General features: G+C 44.5%; 1 protein-coding gene across 12 annotated transcripts in view; it reads right to left on the bottom strand.

The window, feature by feature from the left end:
* TRAF3IP1 (TRAF3 interacting protein 1) overlaps positions 1 to 17274 on the bottom strand; it is a 64515-nt gene extending 47241 nt beyond the window's left edge. For 8 of the 12 annotated variants that reach the window (XM_031968263.1, XM_031968264.1, XM_031968265.1 and 5 more), the window contains exons 1-6: positions 17043 to 17274; positions 12674 to 12742; positions 10886 to 11047; positions 7277 to 7420; positions 6730 to 7197; positions 2946 to 3026 (exon numbers count right to left, since the gene is read on the bottom strand). In XM_031968263.1, the coding sequence (XP_031824123.1) occupies positions 2946 to 3026; positions 6730 to 7197; positions 7277 to 7420; positions 10886 to 11047; positions 12674 to 12742; positions 17043 to 17165 (1047 nt within the window). In that variant the 5' untranslated portion in view covers positions 17166 to 17274. Of the gene's footprint in view, positions 1 to 2945; positions 3027 to 6729; positions 7198 to 7276; positions 7421 to 10885; positions 11048 to 12673; positions 12743 to 14405; positions 14542 to 17042 lie in introns of those variants that run through there. The other 4 variants (XM_031968266.1, XM_031968273.1, XM_031968269.1 and 1 more) reach the window with 3 other exon arrangements.
* Between the last annotated feature and the right edge of the window lie 4057 nt (positions 17275 to 21331).

Raw genomic sequence — 21331 nt, 5'->3', positions numbered from 1 at the left:
TGGCTACTGGAAAAGTATGTGTGTGTGTGTGTGTGTGTGTGTGTGTGTGCGTGTGTGTATCTCCTCTGAAAGAAGACTGGGTTTGAAAGTGAGGAGAATAATGCTGTGGACATACTGAGCTGGGACGGCTATTGGAAAGATATATATGTGTATGTGTGTGTGTGTGTATACATATGTGTATATATATATACACACGTGTGTATGTGTGTGTGAACATATATATAATATATGTATATGTGTTCAAATGTATATACACATTTGAACTCAGGTCCTCCTGACTTCAGGGCTGGTGCTCTATCCACTGCATCACCTAGCTGCCCCTTATATTTCTTTATAGTAGTTTCCTACATAAGTCCTACCCAACAGAATTTTTAAATGCTAAATCGAGTAATGATTGATATTAATACAAATATAGTTAAGTGAAAGAATCCTAAAAAGCGCATTTAATTTCAAATAAATTATGAAGTGAGACCGCTGCCAAAAGAGAAATTCTATCACTGTTATCAATAAACTCATTCTAATATGTTTCTTAGGCAAATTAATCTGTTTTTACTGTCTAAAATAAAGCGCTAAGATCAGTCCACCGAAATCTTCCTACCTTATGATGGAGTAGAGGCGACCCTGGCTTCTTGAAGTATGGCAGAGGAGCGAAAGCTCGGTCAGCTCCCATCAAGCTGGAATAGCTCTGAGTGACGGGCCAGTAATGGGCAGCATTCCTATCATCTGAGGACCAGCCTAGCTAAGTACAGAGAGCTAGCCTCAAGGGATGAATTTGGGGCCTACCGGAACTCTTACATGCTATTGAATAAGTTATAGAAAGGTTTTGATTCAATTCAATTCAAATTAACAACCACTTATAAACATCTACTATTTGCTCGATTCTGGAGCTACAAAAAGGGAACTGATTCCCATTTAGAGCTGCCATTCTAATGTAAGAAACAACACGTACAAAGATAAGTGCTCAATAATGCGGGGGGGGGGGGAGGGGTAGTTGTACAATAACTGGGAAAATCCAGAAAGATTTCCTCATGGGTGGAGCCTGGAGCTGAGACTTTCAGAAATCTGGGGATAGCATGAGCTGAAGGTGAAGAGAAAGAAGATTCCAGCACTGAAGTAGAACAGATGTCAGATTGGAGGTACGTGGGGCAGACATCTCCGAATGGAACACAGGCAGGCACGAAAGAGAGTCATGAAATCGGTCTGGAAGGGCAGCTTATAAAGATTATATGGGATCTAAACACCAAATGAAGTTCCCAAAGTCACAGGGTCATTTCAAGCTTCAACAGCGTTAACAATTCATGACGACTTTTGGGACACCTTGTACTTGGTCCTAGAGGCAAAGGGGATCGAGTAGAGTTTACCGAGGGTGTAGATGGAGGCAATGTGGGTGGCGGGACATGGCTGGGCTTGTGGCTCAGCAAAGTCATCCTGGGAGCTCTATGATGGAGGATGCAATGGAGGAGAAAAGGAGATTATTGCAGTAGTTGAGAAAAAGTGATAAGCATCTGGACAAAGATGGTGGCTAGGTTAAGTAGACATAATGTTACAGATGAGATTGTAGAGCTGAAATCAAATAAGATTAGCAATGAATTTGATCTGGGGAGTAGGAAAGAGGGAGACTGAGGCCTTTCCTGAGTCGGCAAAGCAGGCCAAACTGGAAGGACAGTGACCTCTTGACAGAAACAATTAAGTCTTAAAGAGGACTGGGTTTAAGGGTGGGGAGAATAATGTTGTGGACGTATTGAGTTAGGATGGCTGTTAGAAAGGTATCCAGTGGAAATGTCCAGCAGTCATCTGGAAATGAGAGACTGGAGTTGGGGAAAATGGGGTTTGTATAATGAGATCTGAGAGTCTGTCACAGAGATGCCAGTTAAAGGGTAAGCCAAGAGAGAAGACAAGAGGGCGCTAGCCAGAGCCTCCAAGGGCATCACATCAAGTAAGATGGCACTAAAAAGAACATAAGAGATGGCAACCAAGGGATGGCTGGGTACTGTGGAGAGAAGAGAGGGCACTAGTCAGACTGTGGAGGGCTTAGGAGAAAGAGATGGAGGCAACAAGGATGAAAAAGGAGACTGGAGATAAAGGCCCATGAGGATGTGGCAGGACCTAGGAAGGATCTAAAGGACGGAGGGCAAGGGACAACGAGTCAGGAGAGGAAAAGGGGAAAGAGTCGGAAGGAGATGTGACTGCTGGGGAAGGCAATCTGCAGGAGAAGACAGGGATGAGGTCATGTAAGGGCTGGCTTTGGGGAGGAGATGAGACTGAATAAAGGAAGAGAAATTGGGGGAATTAAAGGAAAGAGGTTTGAGGTAGAAGGGGAGGAGGAGGAGCTTGTGGCTTGTGAAGTGAAGGAATAGGATTATGGGGGAAACAAGGGGAGGGAGCAAAAGGTTTAGAGAAAGCTTCTGCGGTGAAGAGGATGGAGAGCCTGTTTGGGAGAAGCAACGGCGTTGACTGCAGAGGCCGAGAGCCCCTCTGAGAGCCTGGAGCCTAAGTGTGTTGTGGGAACTCGGCACACAAACGTGAGCAGATGAAGAGTCAGAACACTAGGGTGGGCTCCTGAAACACCAGAAGACTGAACACTGGAACAAGGTCTGTTCAGAACGGGAGCCATTTTATTTGTGCAAATTAAGGACCACATGTTAACGGCAGCTTGCCCTTCAGCAGCCCTTAGGTTCATATCAAATTCCAGCTCTTTCACTGAAGAACATCTCCCAAACATTTAACAAAATAAAAAAAGCCTCAGCTATGGATGTGTGCACATGTTCTCCCTCTATCTCATACACACACACACACACACACATGTGCGCGTGCAAAATGCGGAGGCAATTTTATTCTAAGTTAACAAAGGCAGTCTGCTGATAATGTCCCCCACTACATGTTCAGCGAGTCAATGTTTTAGCTAATACAATAAAGTATGTAAATTCATTTTTTGCCATGCTTACCTCTCTGTCCATTTCCATTCTGGGGTCTTTCACAGTTGACTCTGAGAATTTTTTTGACAAGTTCTCCACTGTGCCTGCAGCCTATAAAATGATTAAAACACTTTTTCTCCTCTACCTTAGAATACTTAACATAACATCTAACAAGACATCAAAATATTTCACATAACTTCCAAGGACAATAAGATAATTATTTTCCCAGTAAGACCACACAATCACACAATGTTAAATCTCAGTTTGTTATTATTTTAAATGCTAATAGCAGAGTCTCAAAAACCCAATGAGAACCTTTGGTTTTCCTCATAAATACCTTGCAAGGTAGGTAAGAGCTTAAAACTTCCTTTAAAAAATTTCTAACATGAACTGGTGCAGGACTGGGTGTATCCTCTGACCGTGATTTCTTTGGGGTACATACGTAGCAGCTGGATTGTCCTCTTAACTCTTTAGAGTGCTCTTGTATAGATCATATTTGAAGTATTTTAATCAATTAAGCAACGTTTTAATCTAATAAGAAAAACCTGGCAAAATTATGTTTCCTTGATATGTAAGGAAAGGAATTCTTCCTAATTGGGAAGGTTAAATATATTTAATTATATTTCGTTTGATCTTCACACAAAATTCTGGGACAAGTAAAGTATTTTGCCTATGAGGAAATTAAGATACAAGTCAAATGGCTTGCTTTAGTAAGGCCATTCTCTCGGTGGCTAAAGTGGGTTAAAAACTCATCTACTTTTTCATTGGATACCACTGGTTCCTTTAAATCATCAAGGTTAGCCAAGGGAGGCCCAAGATTTGCTTAAAGGCAGCCAAGTAGTTCATTGAAATGATTTTAAAACCTTAACCCTTTCCTTCCAGGAACAGAGGTCCTTTATCTGTAGTCATTCTGAAATATATCTTCAGTCCAAGTGTTTTGGAAAGCAATTGTAATGAGACAAAAAGAGTGACTAAAATGTCTCCTCCCACTGACTGCGAAATCTAACTGCTCTGTACGTACCTCAAGGAAGTCATGAATAAGCATACACCCCAAATTCATAGCAGCACTTTAAGTGGTCACAAAGAACTGGACACAAAGCAGAAGCCACCAACTGTGTAATGACCAAACAAACTGTGGCACATGAATGTAATGGATTATTACTACTCTAAGAAATGACAACTACGATGAATGCTGAGAAGCAATATGAACTGCTGCAAAGAGAAATAAATAGAACAGTGCACACCAAGACTACAACAATATCAAAGGAAAGAACAAAGCAACTGGAAACAGAGTGCTATGAAATTATAAATTATAATGACTAAACCTGTCTCACTGCTACATCTTCAAGCGAGATATTGCAAACCTGTCCCTCTTCTTTCTGTGGGTGTAAAATGCTGAACATAACGGCAGATTGTTTGTACATTTTGGTTAGTTTTGCAGAACTGTTCTCCACCTCTTTTCCCCAGTTTTTTTTTTACTTCTTTATTTAAAAGGGATGGATCTTTAGGAGAAGGGAAATATAACTGATGTAAAAACAAAAGATAGCGATAAAATTTTACTTTAAAAATATATTCAATCATTTAATTAAATGTGTTGATTTATTGGGTTTGTTTAATCTGACCAGAACCTTTCTTATTGGATTCAAATATTTCTTAACCAAGGCAGCATTCACACACAGACCTACCACATCTACAGATTCTTCATCTTTAAGACCCTCTATGGACTAAAGACCTTTTATTGGACTACGTTAGGAACTGTAAATGAATAACCTCTTGCACTGTTGGCAATGACCTGGAATGAGATCATTTTTAAATTCTGAATTTGGAACAGTCCAGTTTTGTGGACACATGGCGTGCTGAAGAAAGCAGTGAAGCAAGAGACTGAAGAGACTGTTCTGCTTCTTTCACTTTGGATCAGTTATATCTTTTCTCATGTTTCTCTGGGGAACATCACTTCACCTGTCTGGCCCAGAGAAGGTAGCACGTCCATTACCAACGTCACAGACTTTACGTCAGGAAACCATCCTCGCCGGGCTCTGAGTGCCAAGAGCAGTAATGGGCAAGATCGAGTGAATGCCAAGACAGCACACAGTATATAATCCAACCCTGACTAAGCTTCCTTTAAAGATTCCTCACGCTTCTCCTGACTCCACAAAATTCCCTAAATGATCAGGAAGCTGCACTGACGAGAATCCACCTGGAGACCTTCCTTCTATCCTTCCCTCAAAGCTTCTAAAAACCTTTTCATAACTGAAATGGCCAATGCAGTCAACATGTTCCAGCTCCAACTGGCCCCGGTTATTTTCCAGAAATGAAGGGAACCTTTTAGGTAGATGGGAGTCATCCTTTAACGAAACCCCAGAAGGCCTTCATCTCAGCGCCAGGGCCCACGAGTCACTACTTCAAAGGGCCCATGAAAAATGTCTTTCTTTGCTGACCACATTCTGAAAAATGCCATCCATTACAGTACAGGGACTTTAACCATATGTGAGGCAACCTCCTGAGGAGAGGGGGGGAAGTTTGCAGAACATGTGAATGTAATTATAAATTCTAAAAGTCATAATGGAACTCAGGTTTTTGTAAAACATAACACTGGGACCATTTTTCAAGGGGCATATTAAAGGAAATATTTAAAAGTAAAATTCTTGATCTCTTGGGGTTACAATAAAATCTTAGTAAACAAAAACTTAACTAATTACCCTAATCTTTTTTTTAAAAAATACACTCCGATTTTAGGAAGAAAAAGGAAAAACACATAGAGATGGGAAAAATTAATAAACCCATTACTGAGGATTAAAATAAAGAAATAAATCAACGCAGATTTATGTTCCACAATTAGTACAAATTCATGGAACCTCCTCTGCCTCTGCTATCTAATAACAAGAGGTGCCACAGTACAGAAGGGTGTCAACACCACAGGACCAGGAGACCAACACCTTAGGTTCGGTGGCGAGCCTGGCCTAACTTCCTGAAATGAAAAGACTGGCTTAAGTGATCTGAAAGATCTCCTCCGGTTCTATCTCAATAATTAAATCATCTCCCCACAAGAGGGACTGATGATCAGTAAGATAATCTTGAGACAAGATCCGAAACATCAAAGTCCATTTTGCATTGTATCTCCTAGGCTAACAAAGTCAACACAGATTTATTTGTTTTTTTTTATCTCTTCAGTTTTCTGTTTTTAAGAACGTTTGAGCTAGATTAAGAAGTCAAATGACTTCAATCCACAAGATCGCCAGTTAAATGATATCTTGTTATTTATCTGCTGTCTTAAAAGAAATAATCTTTCTTAGAGCCTGAAATCCAAGTAGCTGTTTTAAAAACTCCTTAATTCCTTACTACGGTCTACAAAAGACAACGTACACCACTGAAACCTTTACCAGCAAATGCAGTACAGACCTCTTGACCTTTTGAGGTGGAAGGGCCTTTAGAGATGACTTAGTCCCCGACCTTCCTGAAGTTCAGGGGACAGTCTACGACTTGCCCATGACGACAATCAGCGTTGGAGCTGGAACCAATGGTGCTCGAGTCAGGGATGAGCCAGAGATGAAGGTCTACGGACCCTAATATTGGCACAATGCCACATCAGACTAAGCCGGCTCAAGTCCCAGCCTCAGGGAGCCCAAGAAGGCCCCCTTTCATGCAAACCTAAAATCAGACCAGGTATTTCACCAGTTCATGTGGACTCCGGGCCCAGAGCGGAGGCAGGAAAGCCGACTTCACCCAGCACTCCCTTGAGTCCAGGCCTCCCTCGCCCACCTCGCTCCTCTAGAGCCGAGGCCCAAAGGCGACCGGTCCTGCGGAAGGCTCTTACCTTTTTTTCGGTTTTTTCCTGCTCCTTGATTTTGTCCTTTTCATGTTCCTTTGAGTGTTCCCCATCTTTCACCCTCTCTCTCCGCTTGTCCCTGTCCTTGTCTTTGCCCTTCTCTTTCTCTCTCTCTCTGTCCCTTTCTTTCAATCGTTCCTTCTCCTTCCCACTATCGTTCTTCTTGTCCTTCTCCTTGTCCCGCTCCAGCTCTCGGTCCTTGGGGCCTCTATCTTTGTCTCTGCTCTTCTCTCGCTCGCGCTCCTGCTTGGCTCTGTTTTTATTTCGGTCTCGCTCCCCATCTTTCACTTTGTCCCGGTCAGGGTCTTTGTGCCTCTCCCGGTCGTTCTCCTTGCTCTTCTCCCGTTCTTTGTCTCGGTCCTTTTCTCTCTGTTTGCTTTCTTCATCTTTCCCCTCTTCTCTCTGTTTGCGTTCTCGGCTTGGGCTCCTGTCTTTGATTTCAGAGTTTCTTTTTTCCTAAACAAGTAAATAAATAAATGCAAGTGAATAAATTCTAAGTCGGGTTATCTGAAGCATCTAAAGGCTCCCGGCTCACCTCCTTCTCTTTGTGAATCCGTGGCTCTTCTTCCTTAACCTCCTTGTTGTCCACCTCTTGGGATTTCGAGGTCAGCGGAGGCTTCCCCTTTGTGTCCCCCTTCTCTCCAGCGAGAACTCTCTTCACAGCGTCATCGCTTGAGAGCTTCACGTACAAAGGGAAGCAAAGACAAAGAAAAAGTTAAAGGGGGAGAGTTAGCAGATCTAACAGGCATTCGAGTGAGCATTCATCACAGTCGGGTAGCCCAGCCCCTGCCCCGCTCCAAGTGGAAAGGTCCTCCCAAGTTCCCTGAGGGGTCCCATGTCATCACAGATGGAGTGGAGTTCAAGCCCCACCTGACACACATGATGTCACCTGTTGAAGAGAAGAGACTAACTGAAATCGCGGATGAGCTTGGGCTCCCCCCAGAGCCCCGCGGCCAAGGTACAGCCATGTCCTGTACATGCAGGACCCCCACCGGGAGGCTCTATGCCCCCAAAGTACAAGATCCTGCAGGCCTCCCTGTATGACCACCAAAGAAATCCCAGCTCAAGAGTTTGGTTTGGTTTTTGCCATGACAAGCCTATTAGGGCACGCGTGGTGCCCGCGGAAAGCGTGTGCTGATGCTGTGCAGTCCTACAGCAGGTCTGCAGCGGGGGATCTGGGGCAGGGGAATGACAAGAGCACCTGACCTCGACCATACTGGGAGACTTACAAAACAAGCATCCCCTCTGCAATATGGCCGAGAGGCATTCAGCCTCTGCCTGAATACTCACAGGGGCAGAAGGCTCACTACCTCACAAGGCAAGCCAGGCAAAGGTTAGAAAATTTCAGTAGTTAGATATTCAATGTTTCCTAAGATGAAGAGAAACCCTTTCCATGGCAAGAGAAACCAAGAAAAGCCCTTAGTATTTGAGAGGGACTTTCTGAGGCAAAGCGGTGGAAGGACAAAGACCAGTCATTCAGGTTGAGAAGCCATGGGTGGTTTGGCCCACCCAAGTCATGATCGATATGGACTTGGTAGCAGAAGGCCTGGCTCTGACTCCTGCCCTAGCTGCCTGGCCGTGGAAGACAAGCCACTTCAGCTCCCTGAGCCCCAGAGGTCTTGTCAGTGAAAGGAAGAAATTCTACTTATACAAGCTACCTCCCGTGCTCGTTGAGCTCAGTGAATCCTTAGGAGGCCCCAAAACACGCCCTAAACATTAAGGCCCGTCCACTAAGAGCCTGGAGATCCCCTCTAAGCAGAGAGAGAATTGCCTCCTGTCTCAGACAAAAAGGGAGGCTACTCTCCAGGAGGCAAGTGCTTTCAGAGCAGCTGCCTTGTGTCGTTACTCATCTAGAAATGGAGAAGAGTGTAAAAGAAAACGGTCCCTTGGTTTGCTTTGTACCCGCAAAACTCGGGCCCCTGGCCATAAGGAGATGAAGCTTCAGCGTCTCCTCATCAGTCGCACTTGATGAACTGGGCCTGGATGGCAAGACACGGCCCAATGAGCTTTGAGGAAGCCCTTGCCAGGGCCACAGGGGCCATGCCAGAACCCGGGAGCCCAGAGACAAGACCAAAACCAGCTCTGCCCCTTTGTCACCTATGTACCAGGACACTAAAATGTGCCCCACTCAGAAGAGACAGAAAGGTTTCTTGGAGGAAGCTGAAGCGCCAGGAACAGCCAGCAGGCTGTGGTACCAAGCGCCCCAGGAGAGATCACATCAAAGAACCAAGAAAGTGGCCGGAAACACAGAAGGGACGCCATAGTTCGGACAAGAGGCCAGGGGGAAACCAAGAGCAAACCGGATCTGGTGAGTGGCTGAGTCTATTTGGGTATTCGGAAGATGAGCAGGTTTATGGGGGAGAAATTGGAAAAGAGAATGGAAGCAAGAGACCGATCAGGAGGCCAAGAGGGCAGTGGGGGCGACGGGGACTATGGGAGCTGCACAGCTGTGGGGAGGGCCACTACACCAGCAGCATGACGGGCATACTACCCAAGGGCCTTTCCCCTGGGCGGGCATCTTTGGCCCTTCCCGGAATCCTTCCCCTCCTCTGAAGTTCTCTCATAAAGTAATTATGGTCTGGACCACCGAGTGGGTGCCGGGAGCTGACTTCTCTGAATTAGTACTTTAACTCAAATCATAGCGGGCAGGCCAGAGATGATCCCTCCCCTTCGTTTTTTGGGTAAAGAAACCCAGGCGCATCGGTCAAGATCAGCGGGTGACAGCAGCGCGGGGGAGAGCTGAGACTAACCGCTCCAATGGGTGTATTTGTCTCTGTACCCGCCAGGTCTCAACGCCTTCTGAACAGTGTCTCTACCACATAATCCATGATCTTACAGGGAGGAACCAAATGCTTGTTGACAAGAAGCTTTTCAAAAAGTTATTATAGCTACACAAATCCTACTTAGCTCACCAGAGAGCAAACGGCCCGGCCTCCTTTACTAATGCTATCATTCATTCATGACATCATATCCCATCACATTTCTTTTTTCTTTTTCTTTTTTTTTAAAAGTAGCCAACGTTTGCTTTTTCTTCTTCATACCCTGGAGAAAAGAAAAACCCAGCTCCAGACTGGCCGGGCCCATGCCAGCCACAGTCCCAGATGGGCATCTCCTGGCCCTGACCCTGCCTGTCACCCCTCCCACCTCCCAATGCTTTCCACAGGGCTGGACTGGGACACAAAAATCACTTCCACCTGCTGCGTGAGATTCTTGCTCTTCATCTGCTCTAATTGGAGCCAAACTGAGACAGAGGAAGGACAGAGCACAAGCAGATCCCTCCCCTTCCCTTGAGGCTCCTTCCTCAGAGCTGAGATTTCCACAGCTCTGAGCAGTGAGGTCCGGGCCCATTTCAGGTTACCTAAATAAGCATGGTCTTTGGGCTGAGATTCCTCATGCACAAACTTCCTCTGAACTGGTGTAGGACCACTGACCATTGGGGCCTGCTTAAGAGAGCAGCTAGACAATGAGGATGTCTTCTTGTTGCACTAGGGTCTGTGCTGAAAAAGGCCCACGGGGCCAGTTTCTGCCTGAGGACTCTCACACACCAGAGCTGGAGCCCTGGTTCCAAGCTTCAGAACCCCCCGTGGCCTCAAAGCCATTGCTTACTCTTAGTTTCCTGGGCACCAGCCAACCTCCTGGGCAGTCTCAAGGGTTAGAGCTAGCAAAGTTGAAAAGGTCCCTGATGAAGGTGAGAGGTACATAAAATATCAATCAAGAATAAAAAAGCAACATACTAAAACATGAGACATAGTCCGGCATTTTTAAATCTAAGTAGCAATAGACATTTAGGTAATGCTTTTAGTAAATGAAATGAATCTCTGATTGGCGGGATTTCAGGAGGAGCAGTTTTTAGGCAAGAGACCTGCAGGAACTTCTAAGCGGGCTGGGGGGCAGTTCAGTCTTCAATTTGTCTAAGAGGGAATCAAAGCAGGGAATCCTGGCCTTGGCCCAGCTCTCCCCCCACTCCACACTCAGCCCCAGCCCCAGCTCTGCTAATGATGCAACCAAAACCCACAGATCCCTCAGGGAGTCAGGTAGAAGCCAGAATCACTGAGAAAAGGATCCCTGACACCTGAGAAACCCATAAGACCATTCTTCCTTCTGTTACCGCACTCTGTTACGGCGCTTCTCTCTGAACTATTACCTTATTGAGACAGCACTTTCCAATTGCTTGGAGCAGCTCATTTGTTCTTTCTGGTTCGTGTCCTGCCACAATTCTCGCTGGTTTCACAGATAATGGCTCTCCTGAAACCATTATCACAACATCTATGGTCTTCTGAAGGAAGCTAATCTTTGCATCTTTATCCTGATAAATTTAAATTTACAATACATTATTTAAAGTCATCATTTGTACCATCGCCAACATGTTCTCCAGAGAAAGTTCTCATCTCTAATCAGCACTGCTAATTTGAAAAGCACTTTGCATCTAGAAAAACTAGATCTCTTTAAGTAAATAAAAATAATTCTATTCAATTCATTCTAGGACTGAATTGATTTCCTAAAATAAACCTGTGAGACACAAATCTCATTCCTATGGAAACATCAACAAGATACTCTTCTCAGATGACCAAAGTCACCAAGGAGTCACTTAATATATGGGTACATAGTCCATGGATAAATCTTGGAGGCAGCCCAACAGCCAGGCCTTTTTTTTTTTATCCAGGTGAAAAGAAAATGGCATGAGCCACAGCTGAACTCAGTTTTGAGGATTATCACAAGCTACCCCCTGCCCTCATATCTCTCAATAATTAATCCAATAATCAATATCCTCCCGGTGCCATCATTGAGTTGCAAATCACAGGGCTCCACGGTCTCTCCCCAAATCATAGCTACTCATGACATAACAGACAATGATGAGCTGCCTGCTGATAGGTTGACATTGGAGGGAAGTAGGATCACCCAGTGATACCCGGCAGAGGAGAGTCTTTAAGGCAATGTTTGGATTTACCAAATCTATTTTCCCTTAATAATCAATAATAAATATATATTGAGGCATGAGTTTCATAAAAGCTAATGATAGTAGTTTTCAGATGGCCTACTAGAATAACATCTGCAGTCTTTGCAGATTTCATTACAATATAAGACCATCTGATTTCATTAGCATGGGAGCTATCAGAGCGAAAACTTTCTCTACCAATGCAAAACTGACAACTCATTTAAGACTTAGAAGGTCAATCTCTGGAAGTTGTCTGAGATTCAGGGAAGCTGAAACATTTGACTAGTAAGCCGCTAGTGAAAAATCAAAGGTGGGTTTTAAAAGAGAGATTGTCTCGATTCCACATTCAGAACTCTTGTTTCCCAGGTCATGGTATCTTTCAAATGATTACATATTTTATAAAATCAGAAATCTATCCTCTTATGATAAGCAAATTTTTAAATGAAACATGGATGGAATTCCAAATAATTTAGAAAAAGATACGTTTTCCAATTGTCTTTCTCTAAATAAAAAAATTGTTTTTCCAATTTTTATAAAGCATTATTTTATTGCCTATACAGCAAATCTTGGGAGACTTTAACACCTGAAATAAAGGCTAACTAGTGAAGGACCTGGGAACATGAAACATATAAAGTAGGCATCTGTGAAAGTAATGCACATCAAAGGCTTTCAAAGAAAAGAATATGACTTCAGAGAGTTCCTTGAGTCCAAAAGAAAAGTAAAATAAATGATTTCTCTCATTGATGCTTTCTTAATGATCTCTTAGGCAAAGGTAAAATGAAGTCAGTACTGAGCTATTTTCACCATTCTTAATATGCCAGTCCATCATCATTTTTCTCTCCAAAAAAGGGGAGAGTGGCAGAACTGAAATGTTTTCTTCAGGTTATTAGGCTAAATATCAACCTTTTTTATTCTCAAGATTTGAGAATGGCATTGTAAAGAAAAACTATTAACTTATAAACATTAACCAAGTCAGGAAGATGGTTTCAAACCTACCTTAACATTATCAGATTTCAGCTCAGAATCTGTGTAGAGTCCCTTCATAAAACCAGTCATTCTAATTACCTTTAAAACATAAAGAAACAGAACATTATTAATATCACACCAGAGAGCATCATCAGTCCAGATTCAGTAATAGGTTTGAGTAGAAACTCTCAAAGCTTGAGGTATTTTCAGGACTATTTACAACTGGATTGTACATTCAATAAACCCTTTAGTCAAAGCCTCATTGCTAGTAGATCAAAATTCAGCTTGAAGGAAAAAAAAGGCAGTTAGATTCATGAATGCAAAGTACAAAAGACTGATATATGAAGAGGTGCAGTGAAGCAAGCAAAACAAAACAAAACAAAATGATATAAGTAATAATTGCACCATAAAGTAAAAGAACCAAAAGGGAGGAAAAAAGGGTAACGAGAAAGTGGAAGGAAGGAAAGGAGGAAGAAAGATAATGAGTAGGAAGTTAGGGAGAAAGGGAGGGAGGAAAGAAAAACTGAATTATTATGTAATTATAGTGACCAAGCTTGGCTCCAGAGAATGACTGAGAAAAGGTGAGAACAATAAATGAATATCATATGTACTATCAGACACCATTAATACATAGATTAGTTTTAGTGAATTGCTTTCTCTTCCTTTTTCTTTTTTAATCCTAGTAATTAAGGCAGCTCCTTAGAGGAAACAAAGATATAATCAGGAAAAAATATATGATATAAAAACAAAACAGATGGACAGAAATATTCCTGGTTAAAGACATGCCCCAAACCAATGCAAGTCTGCATCTTTTCTGCAACTGAAGCTTGTTAGAGCTTCCCAGAGCACTGAGGATCACATAGTCAGCCAGGTACTCCTGGCATCAAGGCCAGCTTTCTGTCTACCATGTCTTACTGCCTCCCAAGACAAAAACAGAAAGCATCAATAAAAACAAAAACATCATTTTAAAATCAATTTTAAATAACTTCCCTCTGATACTTTACAATTTCATAAAAAAAATTTTTTTTCAAGTTTTCAGTGGCCCTAGCATTTTAAAGAAAGTGATAGACAAATCAAATGGCCCCCTGACGTACAAAAATGGTGATGATGATGTTTCCAGGGTAGGGGACGGAGCCCTCAGGACACATCATGGGCAAGAACCACTGACAACAAATCAGTGGGGATTACCCACCCTATCAGGTAAGGTCACAGTTCTTACAGATTTCAAAGCTGTTTTCTTTTGGGGGATGCTAGAGATTTCAGGGAATTTCTGCACTGAGGCAGCTGACCAGTTCATCTGGAATTTATAGTCTCCAAGTTGGGGAAGGAAGGAGTTATGGGGACAGAAGAGGTTAGGTGATTTGCTAGTGGTCCCAGAGTTAGTATATTAGAGGCAAGGCTTGCACTCAGGTCTTCCTGACTCTAATACTGGAAGTCCGGCCAGCATGTTATGGTAAATACAGCCGACACCATTGCTCAGGTAGATAAGATAACCTTGGAACAACCAAAGTCTACAGTGGCACAAAGACTAGGACCCACAATTCTTTACCCCACACGACACAGATATCTTGCCTCTCTGTGAATAAGCAAATCTTTCTGCATCTTTCTTTCTTCCCTCAACCAACAAGCCCAAGAATGTCAGATTGGGAGCTCAGAGGACTTGAGGTTAGAGACTCTCAGGCACCTACTTAAGTGAACTGCCTCTGCTATCTAACAAATGCCCAAATGGACACCCAACTTTAGCTTGAAGACATTTCCTCACCTACACAGAGCCCTGTCATTTCCCCAGGCAGCCCTTCTTCCCTTTATGAGGAACTTTATCCTCACATCTAAATCTCAGTTCTCTTCTTCATCCCAGCCTGAATGGTCCTCCATGTTGCCTCTCTGGGACTAAGGGGGAAAAGGCTAATACCTTATATATGATAGTGAGTACTTCAACTCCCTTCCCTGCCTGTTTTACAGATGAGCACAATAAGACTCAGGCAGTTGTAATAATTGTCACAATAGCACAAAGTTAATGGCCAATACAGGTTGAGCACCCGGAGCTCTCAATCAATAAGCAAAGAACAGGAGACGAATGCAAGAGATTGACAATGCGACATTTTGCCAATTCACAAAATTTAATACATGGTGAAGGACATTGGAATCTGAAGGTAAGGAACATGAAAATTAAGCCTAATTCTAAGGTTTCAAGCTAGAGGGACTGGGGATGTCATGGCAACATAAATAGAAATGCTATTAGAAGCAGAAATACACCTTATTACTTTTTCAAAAACATGTAAATGGTGTTATAAATAAGGTGTAAATTCATTTTTAAATATTAGTGAATTAAAGGTTTTGTTGTGTATTTTTCAACTGATATTATATGACGTCTACAATTTATTTCTTTTAAAAAAGGAGCCCTCGTACTTGAAAAGGATGGGAATCCTCAGGCTATCTGATAATACAGTTAATTGGATTTTAAACTGATTGAGTGGACAAACAAGCATAAATTAATGGGTAGATCCCTGTCAACTTAGGGGGAGATTTCTGGTGGAGAATCTGGAATAGTCACCATTTTGATCATGATTTTTTAAAAATTAAGATGAGGAAATAGATGGCATGTTTAGAAAACATGGAAATAACATGAAATTGAGGAACGTGTCAGGAATTTCTGAATTTCTATTAGAATCAAACTTGCATTGTTTAAATGTTTAATTACTGTGCCCAATGAGGCAACTATTCAGCCCAGACTTTGTGGAACTATTTAAGTGCATCTCATCCCATGCCCTGAATAAAGCACAACTCGTTCATCTTCCCAGGCCTAGCTCTTCCCTGAGGGATGATGTTCACACACAGAATCCTATTTTCTTTCAAGCACACAATCCTGTCTGCAGACTGGCTACTCCACTGTGGTCAAACATCTGTGATGGAAGTACACACCTGGGCAGTAATTCTGGAGAAGCAGACATCTCATTTCCTCTGATCTACTCCCAGTACTCTAGCGGCACTTAAACAGGACGCACGAGCCATTTCTCCCTCTTTGCTTGGTTTTTGACAAGTGTACAGAGAGAGCATGCAGCCCTGGCCAGCAGGAGAATACACAAAGTATTCACTTAGAAAAGGTGTGAATCTGATAGCAAAGGTAGCCCGGCTTCCCGAGCAGAGTGAAGGAATCTGACGTGCCCCTCGGCCACTGCCCGACAAGCAGAGGAGTCAGGAGACACGGCAGCCTCCCATGGCAACACAGACAAACCAAAGGGGCTGATCTAGCCCAGCCCAGCAGCTCACACTCCCTTCATGAATGAGACTAGAAAGACTAAAAATCAGTGTCCCAACAATGGCCCCTCGGGTGGAAAAGGAGCCTTTCCCAAGAGAAGGACCTCAGAGTTCCACAGAAGCTCCAGTCCTTGCCACACAGGAGAAGCGGAAGGGCTCGGGCCTGGGGCAAAACAACAAGACATGAAAAAGGGTCCTCAAGCTGCCTCCTGGGCTCAGGGAGGGAAGAGCTTCCTGGATCCCAGCAGGAACCGTAGCCTGGCCCCTCCTCCCCTGCTGTCTCCAGCACCTCACCTCTTCCTCCCTCCAGCATCCTTCTCCTTCATCCCTCCTCCTCCTGCCTCCTGCATCCTTCTCCTTCATCCCTCCTCCTCCTGCCTCCAGCATCCTTCTCCTTCATCCCTCCTCCTCCTGCCTCCTGCATCCTTCTCCTTCATCCCTCCTCCTCCTGCCTCCTTCTCCTTCATCCCTCCTCCTCCTGCCTCCAGCATCCTTCTCCTTCATCCCTCCTCCTCCTGCCTCCAGCATCCTTCTCCTTCATCCCTCCTCCTCCTGCCTCCAGCATCCTTCTCCTTCATCCCTCCTCCTCCTGCCTCCTGCATCCTTCTCCTTCATCCCTCCTCCTCCTGCCTCCTGCCTCCTTCTCCTTCATCCCTCCTCCTCCGGGGCTGCGCCCTCGGCTCGGAAGCTGCGGCTCCTCAGCGGCCCGGCCCGGCGCGGCCGCTCCCTGCCTCCCTCCCCGCCTCCGGCCGGGCCCCGGTGGGTGGGTGTCTGGCCCGGCGGCTCCCCGGCCGCGGCGGGAGGGCGCCGCCAGTCCCGGAGGCCGCGGGGCCGCCGGGGGGGCTGACAGCAGCAGGGATCCGAGGCTCGGAGCCGGCCCGGCCCTGCCCGCACAGCCCGCACTGGGAAACGCCTGCCGGGGGCCGGGCGCGCGCGCATTTAGGGTTCGCCTGCCCCGGCGGAGGGCGAGAGCGGCGATCTGCACCGGGGAGGGGGGTTTCCCGACCCGGGAAGGCCCCCCCGCCCTGGGGCTCCCCTTCCCTCTCCTCCGGCGCCCCCGGGGCCGGGCGCCGCCCCGACCGAACGCCGAAGCCCCCTCCCCGCCCCCCGGGCCTCCCCGCCCCCCGGCCTGGGCCCGCACCTCCGTGATGATGTCGTGCAAGTAGCGGAACGGGGGTTTGCTCAGTAGCTTCTCCGTCAGCGGCGGCTTCTTGATCACCTTCCCCAGGGCGTCCTGCGTGCGCTTCACCACCGAGGAGTTCATGGCGGCCCCAGCGCCTGCCTGGCCACCTCAGGCCGCCGCCCGGCCCCGCAGCTCCCGCCGCCACCGCCGCCGCCGTCGCCTCTTAGCTAGCCGGCCCATCCCACAATACCCCGCGCTCTGCAACGGCGCCTGCGCGGACTCACGGCGTTCCGTCGCCAAGCGCGCGCCGCCTTAGCAACGGGCAACAAGCCGCCGCCGCCGCCGCCGCTGGCGTCACGTCCCCGCCCCATCGCTGTCCAATCCGGCTGGAGGTCTCGGATGTCCCCGCCCCCCGGAGGCCTCCCTCAGCCCAGTAGCCAGCCTCAGCCGCCCTACTGGCCCCGCTCCCAGGCTTTAGTCCCCGCCCCCTGGTAACAGCCCCCTCCACCTACCGCCTTCCCGGGCTCAACCAACGGGGCTCCAGCCCTGCGCGCTTCTGATTGCATGCCCCGCCCTACTCAAAATGCAGGGCCCAGAACATCGCAACCCTAGCCCCGCCCATTCCCCGTTAGTCTCGCTTCCCTCCATTCCCAGCCTCCTGGACCCGCCTCTTTCTCCGCCCACCACGGTCTGGTTCCTGGCCCCGCCCTGAGGGCAGTCTGCAAGGGGGGGGCTGAGAGCGAGGCGAGAAGGGGGCGGGGCTTCTTGTGCTCTCCGTTCCTCCCCCTTCTTTCCTACCCTCCCGCTGGCTCCCTCCCTCTGCTCCATCCCCTCTTTCTGGTCTCTCCCCTTTCCCTCCCCTCTGCCTGCTGCGCCCCCTGCTCTCCCCCCCCCCCTTCCCCAGCCCCCGCCCTGGGTACCGAATGCGGGTGGGGGATGTTCCCTCTCTGATGGTTTCGCCCGTGCGATCCTGGAGAAGTCACTTTCTTTTCTAGGACTCGGGTTCCTTTTCTACAAAATCAGAGAATGGGCAAGAGAGCCCCCGAGATCCCTTCTTTCTGGCATTTTCGTCCCTCCTTTCCCCCATCTCCCTCATCCTTCTAGCTTCTTCCCCCTCGGTCTTACCCTTCTCCCTTCCCTCTTCTTCTCCCCACTCCTTCCCTCTTTTCTTCTCTTTTCTCCTACTCCTTCCCTCTCTTTTTCTTTTCTTCTCTTTTCCTCCCTTTTCTTCTCCCCCTCCTTCCCTCCCCTCTCCTCTCTTTCTCTTCTTTCTTCTCCCCTCCTTTCCTCTTCTTCTCTTTTCCTCTCTTTTCTTCTCCCCACTCCTTCCCTCTCTTTTCTTCTCTTTTTTTTTCTCCCTTTTCTTTTTCTTAATTCTTCCCTCTCTTCTCTTTTCTACCATTTCCTTCTCCCCACTCCTTCCCTCTCTTTTCTTCTCTTTTTCTTTTTTCCCTCCCTTTTCTTTTTCTCATTCCTTCCCTCTTTTCTTCTCTTCTTTTCCTCTCTTTTCTTCTCCCCACTCCTTCCCTCTCTTTTCTTCTCCTCTTCTCCTCTCTTTTCTTCTCCTTAGTCCTTCCCTCTCACTTCTCCCCTAAGTCCAAGATTCTACTGCTCCCTCACTTTGCCTATTTGACATCCATGGTCCAGAGTCAGCTAACTATCCCACCGCACTTTAAAGTGAATAATGAAATTCTACACCTGACACACCCATCGCATTTCTTGCTCTCTATAAAAAGGGCCAAATCCAAGTGGTGTAAAAGAGAAAGAAGAATTGTGAGTTCAGATGCACAGCAGAAGTGTTTGGCAGAATAAAGTTTTTGCATCTACAGTAGTAAATATCCTCCAAAAAAGAAATGAAAATAATCGAGAGGGAATGTGAATACCCAGAAATGAAGGACAAAGTATAAGAAGAGTAGCCCAAGCCACAGTGGGGCAGCCAGGCAGAGCAGTGGGTAGAGCTCGGGCATTAAACTCGGGAGAACATTATCCAGCACCAGAATCTCACTAGCTTATGACCCTAGGCAAGTCACCCCAAATTGCATCCGAAAAAGAAAAGAAAATCTCATCTGCATACATGAAAAATATTGATCTCAAAAATTAAATCAGTCTCCCAGAAGAACACAAAGGAGAAAGCCAAACTGTAAACAAACATAAAATAAGCACAAAATCTATTTAAAAATAGATTAAAAATAGATAAACTGGAAGGCAAGAAAGCTATAGAAATAAAACCATGAGTTGATTCTTTGGGCATAGTAATAAAATTGATAAATCTTTAGCAATCTGATTAAAAAGAAGAAGGAAGATAAATCAAGTCAATGAAACAATAAACTAGATTCTTAAGAAAATCCGATGAAATAAAAGGAATATAGGGGCCTATTTGGTAAAGTCATAGGCTAACAAAACTGAAACCAAGAGGAAATTAGAGAAATCGCTTTGAGAATATAAAATATTCCACCTACCAGAAGATCAAACAGACAGATGAAATAACCCCATCTCAGAAAAGGAAATAGATTAAGTTGTTCTTGGAGTAGCTAAATGGCACAGGGAACAGAGCCCACTCAGGAGAACCTGAGCTCAATTCCAGGATCCAGGGACCTTTTGTAATGCCTTAAAAAGTAAAGTTCGATGCAATATGGATACACTAGAACTTTTCTCAATAAATACTGGAGTTACACAAGAAAAACTATTGACTTCATAATTGTTGATATAATTCTGGAAATGCTAGCAATAGCAATAAGACAAAAGAAAGAAATTTAAGATATAAATATAAGTAAAGGCAATACAAGCAGTCACAATTTCCTGAAGATAACCTGTTTTATTTTATTTTTGTAAGTCCTAGGAAATTAGCAGAGAAACTGAATCAAAATAATAGCATCAGTAATTTTGCAGGCCATAAAATAAATGCTCAAAAATCAACAGCATTTCTATATAACAGCAAAAAGAGAAAGGAAAATCTTCCAAATTACAAAATGTCTAAAGCATACAAGCATACGAAATTCTTGTATGGATTCTTTAAAAAAAACAAGGCACAATTTAAATATTTATAGGAAAATTCAGTGCTCCTGACTAGACCACACCAATATCATAAAAATACTAAAACTTAATTTACAGTTTTAATCCTATATAGCTTCCTTATGAAAGGAATACTTTACTGAACTCAAATAACATGTATGTGATATATGTGTATAGCTGGGTACACACAGATTTGTAATTGGAAGAGGGATGAGCATTTCAATAGATAAATAAGATCTCAGTAGTATTATAAAAATAGTTTTGTTCTCACAAACCCTTCCCCCAAAAGAAATTATTAAAGATTCTCTTTGGTCCAAGGACTACATTTTGAGACCAGCTAGTATAAGCAAGAGGCAGCAAGATTACTCAGTGGATAGAGCACTGTGCCTGGAGTCAGGAGGACCTATATCTAGAGAGAGAGAGAGAGATACATATATAGATATATAAACTATGTTGCCTATTGTATCTATCTAAAATACTGGGGGAATATTTTATTTGTATATACAAACATGTGTATTTACACACACGCACATATATGCTTATGTTATTATCCATGTGTATTTACAATATAATGCATGTAACATTTTATGCTATATTTTATATATGATAAGTAATAAAAAATAAAAAAGTAAAAATAAAATAAAGTAAAAAATAGTAAAGTAAAAAATAAAAGTAAAAAAAAGTAAAAAAATAAAATAAAAAAGTAAAAAAAATATGATAAATAAAAAAATAAAATGGCATGTATTATATGATGCTGTATAGCATGTTGAATGTTATATGTGTGCATGTCTGTATATATACCTATGTACAACCCTAAGTCATTCTCTTAACAGACAAGTGGCAAGAGACACGAACAAATTGTTCTCAGAAGAACAACCCATGAAAGAATGCCCCAGGCCACTAATAACCAGCAAAATGCACCTCAAAGGCCTATACTTCACACCATGAAAATTAGCAAAGATGATAAAATATAGAAGTCAATGTTGACATAGTTTGGTTCATTGTCGGTGGAGCTGTCCTTCAGCACAAGAAATTGGAAAGAAATAAAGAAATTTGAGATTAAACTGTCCAGACGCTTGGATTTCATTACAAGGCATTTATATCCCAAGGAAGCCTTTGATAAGAAGACAGTTTTCAAAACGTGAAGATATTCAGAGCAGAGCTTTCTCTGGGATGGCAGGCTCTGTCCTCTGGGGCCCAGAATCAGATCTCCTCCAATGGCTGCTCTACAGTAACTTGAATTCAGCTCTAGGTGCCTCTTCCTCTCCTCCTAAATGTTGCCCTTGGACCAGAGA

Source organism: Sarcophilus harrisii, chromosome 4 (assembly GCF_902635505.1).
Source record: "Sarcophilus harrisii chromosome 4, mSarHar1.11, whole genome shotgun sequence".
NCBI classification, from domain to species: Eukaryota; Metazoa; Chordata; class Mammalia; order Dasyuromorphia; family Dasyuridae; genus Sarcophilus; species Sarcophilus harrisii.
Note: the sequence above shows the minus strand (reverse complement) of the source record. Positions and strands in the feature narration are given on the sequence as shown.